The sequence below is a fragment of the Rhipicephalus microplus genome, unplaced genomic scaffold, assembly GCF_043290135.1.
Source record: "Rhipicephalus microplus isolate Deutch F79 unplaced genomic scaffold, USDA_Rmic scaffold_140, whole genome shotgun sequence".
Lineage (NCBI taxonomy): Eukaryota > Metazoa > Arthropoda > Arachnida > Ixodida > Ixodidae > Rhipicephalus > Rhipicephalus microplus.
This window is the reverse complement of record NW_027464711.1, coordinates 291788-305757: the sequence shown is the minus strand read 5'-3', so window position 1 is coordinate 305757 and position 13970 is coordinate 291788. Positions and strand designations below refer to the sequence as shown.

At 42.8% G+C, this 13970-nt stretch overlaps 1 protein-coding gene across 1 annotated transcript in view; it reads left to right on the top strand.

Annotated features, from left to right (window-relative positions):
• Positions 1-12986, top strand: part of Rab2 (RAS oncogene family member Rab2) — a 29818-nt gene extending 16832 nt beyond the window's left edge. Inside the window, exons 6-7 of the mRNA XM_037427715.2 lie at positions 4058-4238; positions 12445-12986. Coding sequence (XP_037283612.1) covers positions 4058-4238; positions 12445-12540 — 277 coding nt within the window. The 3' untranslated portion in view covers positions 12541-12986. The remainder of the gene's footprint in view (positions 1-4057; positions 4239-12444) is intronic.
• The last annotated feature ends 984 nt before the right edge of the window (positions 12987-13970 follow it).

Here is a 13970-nt window from a genome sequence, read left to right as displayed (position 1 = left end):
CCATGAAGGTGTTTGTCCGGACCCCGACAAGATCGATGCCGTCCGAAAATTTCCGGTGCCAACGGATAAGAAGGCTGTGAAACGTTTTCTTGGCCTTTGCGCCTACTACCACAGGTTTATCACCAATTTCTCGCACATAGCGTCACCCTTAACATGCATAATGAGAGATGATGTTCCATTTTTATGGGGCGAAAAGGAGCAAGCAGCATTTGACGATGTACGACAACGCCTGCAGACACCACCTGTGCTTGCTCACTTTGACGAGGACGCTCCTACCATGATCCACACCGATCCCAGCAGCGTAGGTTTAGACGCTGTACTCGTCCAGTGGCAAGAGTCAGCCGAGCGGGTGATTGCATATGCAAGTAGGATGCTTTCCCGTGCCGAGTCCCATTATTTCACAACGGAAAAGGATATGTATGGGCAGTTATGAAGTTTCGCCCATACATCTACGGCCGTCCCTTCCACGTAGTCAGCGACCACCATTTCCTTTGCTGGCTGATCAACTTGAAGGACCCATCTAGTCGGCTAGCGCGCTGCAGCTTACGCCTACAAGAATTCGATATGACGGTCGTCTATAAGTCGGGACGGCAGCACTCTGATGCTGATTGCTTATCAAGGTCGCCTATAAAGCAAGACGATGTCTCAGAAGATGATGACATGGCATTTTTAGGAGTGGTCGACACGGTCACCATTTCGTCTAAGCAGAAAGAAGACAGTGAGTTGCTTCCTCTTATTAATTTTTTTTAACGGCCAGTCTACAAGTGTTCCCAAGATATTTGCAAGGAGCCTGCCATCATTCTGCTTGCGCAGTGGTGTCCTTTACAAGAAGAACTTTTCCCCCAGCGGAAATGCCCACTTACTTGTTGTCCCGACATCCATTCGTGATGAGATCCTGAGCGCTTGCCACGATGAGCCAACTTCCGGCCACCTCGGATACACGCGCACATTGGCCAGAATCCAACAGAAGTACTACTGGCTGAAGCTTCCAGGCACTATACGCACGTGCCTCTATTGTCAACGACGAAAATTGCCACCTTTAAAACCAGCCGGATTGTTGCAACCAGTTAAAGTGCCCACCATGCCTTTTGCACAAATCGGAATGGATCTCCTTGGACCATTTCCAACTTCGCATACTGGAAACAAGTGGGTAATTGTCGCTACGGACTACCTTACTCGCTACGCCGAAACAAAGACTTTATCACCCGGAACCGCAGTAGAAGCGGCACGATTTTTCATTGACAATATCGTTCTGAGGCATGGTGCTCCTAGAATTATAATAACGGACAGAGGTACCGCTTTCACGGCCATGCTCCTCAAGTCAGTGCTTGAGTTGAGTGGAACAGCGCATCGAAAAACTACTTCCTACCACCCACAAACCAACTGCTTAACAGAACGCCTCAACAAGACGATTGCTGATACGCTCAGTATGTACATCAACGTGGATCATAAAAATTGGGACGACGTTCTACCATACGTGATGTTTGCCTATAATACGACGCAGCAGGAAACTACACGGAGCACGCCATTTAGTCTTCTTTATGGCCATGAAGTGACCACAATGCTTGATGCCATGTTGCTGCACGGCTGCGACGATACAGACACGGATGTTCAAGTCTTTACCCAACAAGCTGAAGAGGCGCGGCAGCTAGCACGCGTGCTAATCGCCCGGCAGCAAAGTTACGACGCACAACGTTATAACCTGCGACACCGATACGTCACTTATCAACCAGGCGAGAAAGTGTGGGTCTGGAGCCCTACTCGCCGACACGGCCTTTGTGAAAAGTTACTGAAGAAGTACTTTGGCCCCTACAATATTGTACGGCGCCTAAAGTGACGTGAATTATGAGGTAATCCCTGACAGTTCCTCGCGAACTCACCAGCAAAAATCGGAAATCGTACACGTTATGCGGATGAAACCATCTTGCAGTGAGCCAGTTGTGTAATACATCAACTACATTCACCGCGTATTTTGTAGCAGAGCATCGGGACGATGCTCTTCCTGGAGGGAGGCAAATGACGCATTCAACCTGCAGAGAAGGGCTTGCGCAGCAAGAAAGACGAAGTCCTTGCCCGGTCCTCTTTATGAGCGCCTTTCATTTTAATTAAAGTGAGCTCTTCTATATCGTACTTCTGCTATGTCTGCGTCGTGACAATATGCTGAACTATTGACAGCACAGCCATATCATAATTGTGTTGTGTATTGGGCATTTGTTTTGTGTGGTGAGCCAGACAAAAGCTGGAGCTGTGGCTTGCTGAGAGCCAGATAGGAAAAATAAATGGATAGTGAGAGTTATCTTTGAGAAGAAAAAAGAAACTGTGCGTGATGTGAATTGCACCTGTGGCTTTGTAGAGTTTTTTTTTAATGCAAAAATTCAATTTAATGAAAATCTATTTTGAGCCTATAATAAGCGGAATTGGGCTTTTTTTTTTTGGTGAGTTGCTTTTGCTTGAATGTTCGAGTTTCTTTTTTTTTCTTATTTGCATTTTCCCCACAAATGTAGTTATTTCAGGGATCATTGCGTTCCTATACAGTGTGTTTGTTATTCACTATTCTATGTTCCTACTGAGTAGTGGAGTGTTTGTTAAACATACGTCTGGTGAATCAACAAGTAATGTTAATCATGCGCCAACAAGCATGCATTCAAGCGAATGGAGACTACGCTGCAGACATTGTTAAAAGCTAACTAAGTGGTTGAATTTCTATTTACTCATATTTTTTTGCTGTAGAAAATAGTGTTTTTTTTCTAAACTCGATACTTTACTGGCATTTTCCATTCTACTTAAAAATATTTTCAAGATTGGAAAAAATCATCTAAGGGGTATAATAGGATAGATAAACCAAAAAAAAATTTTTAGAATTTCGTTTTTAAAAATAATACACACTTTAAGAAACAAAGCCCTTTGACGAGTGCGTAAGGGTTGGTGCTCTAAGCCCTTTTGAAATGGTCCCGAAGATCACGCTTCCTAAAAGATGTGTGGGCTCATTTTCGTCATTGTTTCTCTATGTATCCATTTTTAATATAACTAGATCTATAGAATATAGTCATTTCCCATAATTTTAAAGCTTTCTGGTTGCAAATGTTTTGACCAAAATATTTTGTTCATCATAATTATTGCTGTGTGTTGTGAATGTATTCTGCACCTTTTTTTGTTGTTGTTTTACGTAAAATTGTGTTTTTGACAGTCAGTTTATTCAACTTTCCCAACTTCATGTGCCCTTTCTGGAAAGCTATCCTACCGATCGAACTCGTATTTTCTCACATAGCTTCCAAGTCCTTTTCAAATAGGCTGAAACTGATGTTTGGAAAACTGTATAAGCTGCAATTAAAAAAAGGAATAGTTAGACAATCTTTCCCACAACACACAAATGATGGCAATATATTTTTTCGGAGATATATGTAGAAGCCTGATTTTTATCGGTTCGGATTGATACCAGTGTAACATTGAATATGCATGCCGAATTTCAAAGTCATATTGTTTTTGGTTTTTGAGAAAAAGTAAATTTGTTTTGTGCCCCAGTTTAAATGTGTTACTCTACAAGAAGTGAGTAAGAAAAGTTACAGGGTCAAATTTGTACACACTCAAGCCGCAAGCTTTCCTATTGTGCATACAAAATTTTCGAACAAGATATGGGTCACTTTCTCGGTTACAAAAGTTAAACGATGAAAACCTGTTCATACCCTTTTAAGTTTCTGCTTTTTTTGGGGGGGCTGCTTCGCCAAAGTCGCACAGTTTTTTTTTTTTTTTGGCTTCTTTTGTGATGAATATTTGCTTGTTGCTGAGTAGCATCAGGAAACACTTTACGTGACCTACTTGCACATGAAGCTATTAGTGATGGTTGTTTGCCCAGCCATTTTAAGTGGTTTGTGAATTTTCAGGTCGGTGACGAAGTTTTGGTTGTATCATCATCTTGGTGCTAAATACATGCAGTCTTACATATAAGACTGACAGGTCCTTTGCAGAGTTCAATTTGAGCACTCGTTTGATGTGTTGCTAAGTACCCACTACGTTTGGGTATCTGCATTGTGGGAGTGGTGGTCATTTTCAAATGCAGTGACTTGGAAACTCGGAGGGAAGTGAAGAAGGAAGAGGGGGAGGCCTTCGCTCGTGAGCATGGCCTTATCTTCATGGAGACTTCAGCCAAGACTGCAGCCAACGTTGAGGAGGCTTTCATCAACACAGCCAAGGAGATTTATGAAAAGATTCAGGAAGGTGTCTTTGACATAAACAATGAGGTAATGTTTGGCTGTGTTGAACCATCATGTCGAAATAGCGTACTGCTAATACTTTGCCCAGGAAGGCATTAGCAAAAAAAAAAAAAAAAAAATGTTGCAGCATGTTTATATACAAAATAATCTGCACATTTATGGCAATGTTATCAAAGGTGGAATGGTTGTTTTTTATGGCTTTGTAAACTAAGTGTGGTTGCTAATCAACATAAGTCCTCATTCCTGTCGTGCTGTGTTGTCTGGGGGTCCCTCATGGTTAAATTTTAAACACTACTTTGTGTATAGCCACCTAGTAGTTCTGATAAAATTTCATAAAGCAGGAGGCAGCTAATGTGTTGTAAGCTCGCAAAATATATGCAACTATGTTTATTTTAATATAGGAATGTAAAAAGACCACATCCTACTGCAGGAGAAAAGTAATCAAGCCAAAATATGATGAGTACCATGGAATTCCACTGTTTCATCCTATGGTGCTGCAGTTTCCTGACTGCTATGTTGCCTTTGCCTAGTCTCAGCATGGCTTGCATGGAATACTGTGTATTAAAAACCAGGCTGTTACGTTGTAGCTGCCGAAGTGTTCCCGTAGGTTCTGCTGAAATCTGGCACCACACTGTAAAAGTGTCTAGAAATCGTGCACATACACTCAAACCTTCATTTGATGAAGACGGATATAACAAATTTTTACTCATAACAAAGTAAATGAACAGGCTTGTTTGGGGTACAGTGTAACAAATAAATGTTTATAACAAATTTTTGGCTATGACGGGCTTAATGTTGTGCAGACATGACTGTTGAAATGAGCTTTGTGTGTATACAGACATATAAAGACTCAGAACTTGGATTCCTAGGAACTGCTGTTGTAGGATTCTGTAGCAGTAAACATGTTGAAAAATACTTTAGGGAAGGGGGTAGGGTGGCACTTGCTCGGTCATTGGTGCTTATCTGATTACAGGATAACATTCTGCGGCTATTAAAAAACAAAAAAAGAGAGACACACAAGCACGACAACTCACATTTTTAATAGCGGTAGAATGTCATTCATTAAGCAATACCAACTAGGTCAAGGATAACTTCTGCTCAAGTTTATATTTGAAATCCCCTTAGAAGTGGAACTGGGCACTTGCTCGGTATTCTAAGGTAAATGCTCCTTTGTGGAACATGTAATCACCATCATTTCCACGCTTAAAACTGTAGCTTCACCCAGAAATATCGGAGTTGCCCGATTGCCATCCTTGATAAGTGAACTTCCATCTGGGCATAAGTTGTTATTGTGCGCTTTGACTTTACATGTATGCCGCTGAACTTAAAGGAGCACTGACATCAAATTTACCCATGCCATTTTGCGTTATCAAGTAGCTATAGACCCCGTAGCAGCGATTCGTGACCTAAAACGCAACTGAGGGATGTATAACTATCACTTTTATTGATTTATAACACTGGTATCTAGCACTATTCAAAACGGCCGGCAATCCCGCCATTTTCAGCGCTGGGAGCACCAGCAGTGGCACTACCCCGTGGTCACCTCCAGACCACGCCACAGCTGACCACTTCTCCACAGAAAAGAGTGACGTCAGGCTCAGCTGCTCCGCAAACATTTCGTCTGCTAGGGGGACACACTCAGTCATGCCTTTTCATCTGCATTGCTGTCGTCGCCCGACAAAGTGCCAACTCAGGTTCAATACGATAGCCTGCAGCTTAAAATCCCCGTGATTCGAGACGTCGCAATTTATTTTTGCTTGGATCGACTTTTCGCAGAACAGTGATTTTGAAATAAACGCTATTCCAAGCAGCACAGCAGAGGTGCCCGAGGGTGCACGCTTCAGCCATGTTCGCTCGTGTGTCTCAGTTAGCTATATTATGTTGTTGGTATAAATGGTGTTGAGAAAACTGAAAACAATGAGGTAAACCATGTGACCTGCCAGTGAGCCCAAACGAAAACAAAAATAAGCTGTATACGGTCATGTTCTATACGGCTTGTATAGTAGCTGTATACTAAAATCAGGGATCCCATTCCTGCGCCAACATGATAAAATCCACGTATATTGCGCTAAATTGCGCCAAACCGTATATGTGAAGGGTCCGCAACCTGTAGCCCGCGGGCTGCATGTGGCTCGCAGGGCAGTTTTATGCGGCTCCTGGAACGACGTCGGAAATCTTAAAATCGCTAGACACTGTATTTGCGACAGTATATAAATAGCATTAATTAATGTTTTAATTACCAGAGACAGCGGTAGAGTCTAATGAGGGAATTCTTTACCTTCCTGTGAACAGGCCGTTGCCGCTTTCAAAAATTGGCCCCCAGTACTTCTGCAGAGCAATGAAATTCCACCTCATTCTGCGGTGGGACCGCAACGAAAGCTCCGATGAGCGCAACTATAGCAGGAGGCTAGAGATACTTCACTGTTCACGATGATGATTGCAGTGGTGTTAGTTCTGCATTGGTTTACTCACGTACGCCAACGCCATATATATGTACTCTAATCGCAAACTAAACCCGTTTGCAAACGAAACCCAGTTGCAGCAAAGAATACCATATTTACTCGCGTAATGAACACACTTTTTTTTTTAATATGAGCAAAGTTGGGGGTGCATTTATTATGCGGGGCAGGTTTTATGAAAACTTTTTTAGCATGAGTGAAAAATGCTGTAATGCAAAAAAAAAGTTATGTCGCTTAGCTTTCCTAATATGCGTAGACTGTTTGGAAATAGGTTCTTTGTTGCACTTTATTCATATTCCGTGGTTGATAGTGTTATCTTCCACAAGTGCTGGCCGCGCACGTCATAAAAGCGTTTTGCAGCTATAGTTCCTTGCAATGGTTTAATCCCAACAGTGGTATGTGCTGTGATCTTGAGGGGCGCCCAGAAGCGTGCACTACGACGCACTTTGCCAACTTCACGACAACCTCACACGACGGCGTTATTGTCATTGTAGCAAGTAACGAACATTGCAGCAAGCTACCCTTGAAACATGAAAAAAAAAATCGCCGATAACAAGATTAACAACAAAATACGGCTGCTGCCTCATTTCCACATGCGAATTTTCTGTACGCGCGTCGAACAAGCGAGGGAAGTATCGGGGGTGCTACCACGTTGTGGAAATAGTCACGCTCTTATGTGGGGGACAAGCGTTTTTTTTTTTTTTCTAGTTTTCCAGAAACCTGAGACACAATAGTGACGAATGACCTTTCGCGACAGCAAATCCTGTCTTTGTCGCTCGAAAATAGCATGCATGTGGTTGGGTCTTAAAGTTTTGTATTCGCAGGAAGCGATCGTCCGTCGGCACAGGCAGATTTGTGACCTTCGCTCGCTTTTGCTCGCCGTGTGCTTATCAGCTGCGATGTCTCTGACTCCCATTCTTGAACCCCACTGTGGTGCACAAATAAAGAAGGCGGAGGACGTGCCGTACACAGATGGAAAGAAAAACAATTTGTCAGGCAGTAACAAGTGAAGGGTGGGAGGGAGCGAGCCTAAGTAGGCAGAGGGGGGTCGGCAAAATAATAAAAAAAACAGAATAGATTCAACAGGTGAGGAGGCGCCAAGGGTCGGTTAGCGGAACTGCAGCGGATGAATGTAGGGTGTGCATTTATTACACGAGGAAAAAAAATCTGAATTTGGACGACTGAAGTTGGGGGTGCATTTATTATGCGAGTGTGCTCATTATGCGAGTAAATACGGTATTACACGTAGGAACAAAGCCAACATGCAACAAGCACGACATGTTGTTTATTTTGTAAAATACAAGGACGAGAGACCACTAAAGGCCTCAAGTACTGGTTTGATAACAAGATTTCCACATTCCAAGGACATCACGCTGCCGTTGAAGTTAGAATCCTTGATATCATGTTAGGAGCACCACTGTCAGGCAGTGGTAGAGCCCACGTTCATTTCTCAAGCTACTGTGTGTTAAGTAGAACCTCATTGTAATGAAGCGGAATATGACGAACTATGGATATAATGAAGCAATTGTAATTCCCCTTGAAATTCTCATAGACACCCATGTATTTAAAACCTTATTTTAACGAAGTGAAAATTTCCTCACAATAGATATAACGAACTATCCTTTGTCTACAATGAGCATTTACTGATCATTTTGGTATACATCAATTCAACATCTTATATATCTTATAGCGTGATGGTTTACGTATTATCATGGCTGCAGTTATTCATAACTCTCACCTTGCGCTTGCCGGGAGCCGCCTGCCAACACACGCGTGGGTGTGTCTCCCTGCCTCCCCTTTCCTCAGGAACTAATGGACTTGCCCGCGAAGCAACTCGCGCGAGCGTGCTTGTCAGCTGGCCTCCCCTCTCTTGTAGAACTCATTGACCCGCCCGCACATCTGACCTCCTCCTCCCCTTCAGCTCCGCACTGGGTTGGCGGAGATTGCGGCTATGTTCCTTGTCGTTCGCTATGGAAGAGCAATACCACCTCTATTAGTTTCACCACCCCAACACGAGATTGACAACAGCAGCGGCAAACTTAAGCGGAAAAATATAACAATCGAGCAGAAGTTGGCGATGTTGAAAGCCGTTGACTCCGGCATCGAGAAAAAAAAAATGTAGTCGAAGATTTCGGCGATGTTGCCAGTGAGGGTGCCGCGGGCGACCAGGCCCAGACGTTGTGGGACGCTCTCGTGGACGCCAGTGAGGGTGCCTAACTTTCTGCACATTTATCGGTGCTGATGCTGACGCAGTGACAACAAAAGAGTTGTCAGATGCGGAAATTGTGTGCGCGATGACGGGGGTGCATGACGACAGTCGACACCCCGGAGCCTAATGTTAGCGAACCCGACGTACCAACGCCTGCGCAAGCGCTCGATGCAATAGACTTGCTGTGATGCTTCTTTGGTGGTTACGATGACCACGAGGATGGACTCGAAATAGCTGCTAAAGATTAAAAAGCAGTCATCTGCATGAAGAAGAGACGATAAAAGTCTATTATGGACTATTTTCTTAGAAGTGATCATCCACCTGGTGTGCTTAATTTGGTGGAAATAAAGGTGCATTGTCCGTTATTATTTTGATAGTTTTTTTGCCTTCCGACGGCCCTTTTCTTTGCGCGGTGGCTGCTGTGATTATTCGGTAGTGAGTACCTTCTCTCTGCTGGCTGATTGTCGGTAGAAATGGATAATGGCTATAACTAAATAATGGTTATAATGAAGTAATTATTACTCCCCTTCAACTTCGTTATAAGGAGGTTTGACTCTATACCTATGCCAAAGTGCTCCTAATAGTAAGATTACCTGCTCCAAAATGCTCCAGAACTAAAATTTGACTGCCCCGAAATGCTCCTAATTGCCAGATTACCAGCTCCAAGATGCTCTTAATCGCAAGCTTACATGCTCCAAAATGCTCCTATACTAAAATTTCACTGCTTCAAAAATTGCTCCAAATCAGCAGTCCCCAGTGGGATCACTGTAGAATATTCACAATGCTACAAGCACTCGCATTTTAATATATGTCTGATATAGTTGTATACAGTGGACTCCTCTTATACGGAACTCGAAGGGGCAAGAAAATTTGTTCCATTTATGAGAAGTTTCATTTAAGCAAAGCCCACAAAGTTAATGAAATATGGCTTTATTTCAAGAGCACCAACTGTGGCTGACAGAAAAAAAAACTTTGCTAATAATAATGACTCGGAAAAAGGAGGTGATAACAGTTTGCTTGGCTTTGTTCAAAAATTTTATCACAAAGAGGGCATCGCCGAAAGGCCGGGCGGGAAATCTGTGCCACCATCGTGTTCAAAGTAGCGCTACAACGAGATGACAGCAACATCTCTTGCTGCACTGTCCGCCACTGCAATGGGCTCAGGATCACACACCATCTCATCACCACTTGAGCACGGGTCGTCATTTTGAACTTCAGCAATAAGTTCTTCAAGACTGTCCTCGCGGCACATGTGGCGACGTTTTTATCAAGTGTTTTATAGTCCACTCGCGTGAAAGAAGTAGACTGTGTCACCGGACTGAAGAGTGTATCAGCCTCCTTAGCCTCGGCAACACTGTCTTCTTCATTTGGAAGAACTTCTTGTCTTGAAAATCCTGCATGCTGGAAGCACCTTTGCATAGTTGACACTTCCATGCATTCCCAGGCATTGGTGAGATTGCGACAAGCTGAGAGCAAGTCCACATTGTAATCTTTCTTGTTGTCTGCACAAAGAAGCATTCGCTGGAGGACTTAGTGGCGACAGAGAACCTTCAAATTCTGAATTATAATTATGCCCTGGTTCATCCGTTGAATGATTGTAGTCGCATTTGGTGGCAGGAACTCTGGGCTGATCGATTTGAGTGTATAGACTTGACCGTGAGCAGGGCATTGATCAACAATAAGAATAATTTTCCTGTTCTTGGTAAATCTTCTATCCTCTGCACGCAACCACGACCGTCTTCAACTTTTCACTACCATCCATGTTGGCACCTACTAGCACCGTAATACGAATTTTGCTCCACTTTCCTCCCGCGCAGGTTTCACCCTTGTAAGCAAGACTCTTAGTAGGGAGTGCTTTGTAAAACAACCCCATTTCATCAACATTAAACATGTCCCGTTGATCGTAGGCTTCCGAAATTTCTTGCAACCTCCCCTGTTGCCAGTGATACATATATCTATATTTACGCAATAACCACGGAATGAATTCACTGGAAAAGCTTATTGCCTCACGAATTCAATGCCGCAAAAATTTTTAGAATCGATCCAGTGCGAGTGGAGTTACAAAGGTTTGTCTCATGCTGCAATTGCATTCTCTCTTCTCTCGTCCCGGTGAAAACGCTGGAAGCTAAGCAGGGAGTAATGGCAAGGCCACAGAAAAACTTCACACGCGCCTCGTGGCCTTGAGTACTTTTTTTCTTTTTTTTTCTTCGAAAGCGCTGCTTTGTTGGTGTGATCACGCGTGGACAAGTCGCAGCCTCCCACGGTGATCTCTGTAACAAGCGAGCACGCCTTGTCCAAATCAACCAATGGCTGATAGATGGGTAATTCACATGTGATTTTTGGGCATATTCCGCCATTTGTCGAGAGAAGAAAGCAATTTTTAGCTGACTTTGGTAATTTATTGTGAATTCCAGGCCACGTGCTGTGCTATATTTGGCTCGCGTATTGTCAGCACCCTCTACTACCGATCGGCAGTGTTTTCAGGCCACGCTCAAAAGGTGTTGCAGGGCCCTTTTAAAGACAATACCATGCCGCTTTTTAAAATGGCTCAGCCAGCCATCGCTCACCCAGAAGGCCTCGATCCCCAACCGAGTAGCAACCTCTTTGGACTTTCTTCCAAAATGGGGCCGCTGATCGGGAAGTTCGCACCGTGCGCTCGCTTGAACCAGAGGAAAAGAACATCTTCGATTTTTTGTATGCCGTCTTTCTTATCCGCATTCTGTCCGTAGCGAAGTTCCCAGCTTCTTCAATCTTCCCTTTGTTCTTGAGTATCCTCGACAGCATGGACTTGGGAATATTGAACTTTTTCGCAATATCCAGTTTCGAAAAGTTGTTGTGGTCAAGTTCTTGAATGATTTTTACTTTCGCTGCTAGTGCATTGTGCTGTTTTTTTTTTTTTTTTTCGTTCCATCTCAAGTTCACAATGAGCCTCGATCGCTGCGCGGCGTGCGCGGACATGTGCGATCGCTGGATTGGCTAGGCTAGCTTCGGCATATGTTTCATGGTTGCAAGACTGACGTGGCCACTTCCACTGTTCATGGATTTTTGCTCGTTTTAGTTTCATATAACCGATGTAAGCAAAAAAAAAAAATGTTCCAATTACCCAAAACCTTTATAATTAAATATATAGGAGACCAACCAAATGTGCCTAGATAATTTCGTTCATGCGACTTTTTTGTTTAACCGAGTTTCGTTTAATGGGAGTCCACTGTATTTGCACCTTACAAGCAGACTATTTTAGTGAAATGGGTGCGAGACTGATTTCTTAGTCGTAGTAACTGCTGCTGTGACAAATTTTATGTGTGACAGATCACATTTAGCACTTTCATGAGCTTTGACTTTATTTATAACTGCTTCGAAAATCAAAATGTTGCTTCCATCACTCTTGCTGATTCTTTACATGAATAATATGGGTAATTACTCAGTTCTTGTATTACTAATGTGGAAATAGAATTTATTGCTTTTCAGAAGGCCACTGATGGGGTTTATTGTAGTTCCATGCCATGCTTTAGTGCAGTAACTAAATGTTTTTGTTGTTTTTTGTTAATGTATCTTTCTTTTTCAGGCCAACGGCATCAAGATTGGTCCCCAACATTCTCCGACCAGTCCCAGCATGCCGTCAAGTGGTGGTGGAGCAAGTGCCGGTGGTGGCTGCTGCTGAGCAGCATGCACCTTAAATGAAAAATGGCTCGCAGTGAGCGTTTTTTCTTTGCAAACACCGATACACACGTACATATATAATGTAAAAGTACATGTGTGCATGTGTGTGTACATACACAGAAGGTATCTATATACATGTACTATTAATAAGTCTCGATCGGTGTATACACAGCATGCAGAAGAAAATACTGGGACGCTTGGGAATGGGAAGGAAAAAGTATTTTCTCTTGTTTTTTTTTCTTGCAGCTCCCAGCACTTTTTTTTGCTTGTTTGATGTGTGCTTCAACTTTGCACCTACTTCTGTAAAAATTATCACTTGTGAGCTTCTGTATGAGTGTGCAGTCTCAGCCAAAAAAAAAAAAAAAGGTATTTGCACTAATAGTGTCTTCTTGGCTGTGAGAAAAACTGTGACATCTTGGAAAAAATAAAGCCAAAGTTTCAAAGGGGCATGTGCAAAAACTGCTCATTTTATGTACATTTATGCCTTGCTTTTCTAGGGTGCATTCCCAAGTAGAAAATGTTCAGCCTCTGCTTCTCAATTGCTCCTTTGCTAGTGCTGTTGCAGAACCTTACACTCACTTTTTTTTTCTCTCTCTCCTTTTTCCAAAACAGTTCTTTGTTTGATCTGAGTCACTATTTTTTGTGATGCAGTACTAGTCATAAACATTCCCCACTCTCTACTAGTTTATTGTGCGACATGGAATTGGGTCAAGAACTGCTTTTATGTCCAGCATACAGGCGGCAGCCTTTCATGGTCCATGAACTTCTTGTGAGCTGATGCAGGAAGCACAAAAATTTGTTGTCTTTGCTATTTATACTTTATGCTTGCCAAGTGTACATATTGTTTTTCAATTGCAAAGATTCGATAAAGGCTTGTGTGACTGTGCTACATGACGCTCTTCGAAGGTAGCTTGGGCGATTGTTGCAGTGAGTTGAAAAGAAAGTTTTTATGAAAAGTGTGTGATGTATCGGTACTGGCGTTTTTTCCCGTGCTTAATCCTGTTAGCTGGCATACTTGTCTGTTTGGAATAAATTGGTTTTAACCTAAGACTTTACCTGTTCATGAGCCATTGATGCCTGAACCATGCTGCAGAAACTTTGTTTTGCCTATTGGCCATTTCAATTGCATATGGCAGCACTTTCTGGAATACTGCTTTACCCTGTAGTTGAACAGTTTCTGTAGTTATATAAAGCTCCATTTTTCTCACCAGCTCCTTGGCAAAAATCATGCAAAAATGTAGTGAACATGAAAGTTTCCCCTTGAAACAGAATCATTAGGTATGCATCAGTGCTGTTATAAAAATGGTTGATGTTTCGCTGAATCACTTAGTCCTTTTAGAACATGAAATGTGCACAGCCCTTTTACACAAACAAGACTGCGTAGGTAATTTTTTACTTGGAAAAGACTCGTGATAATGCATTCATATATGG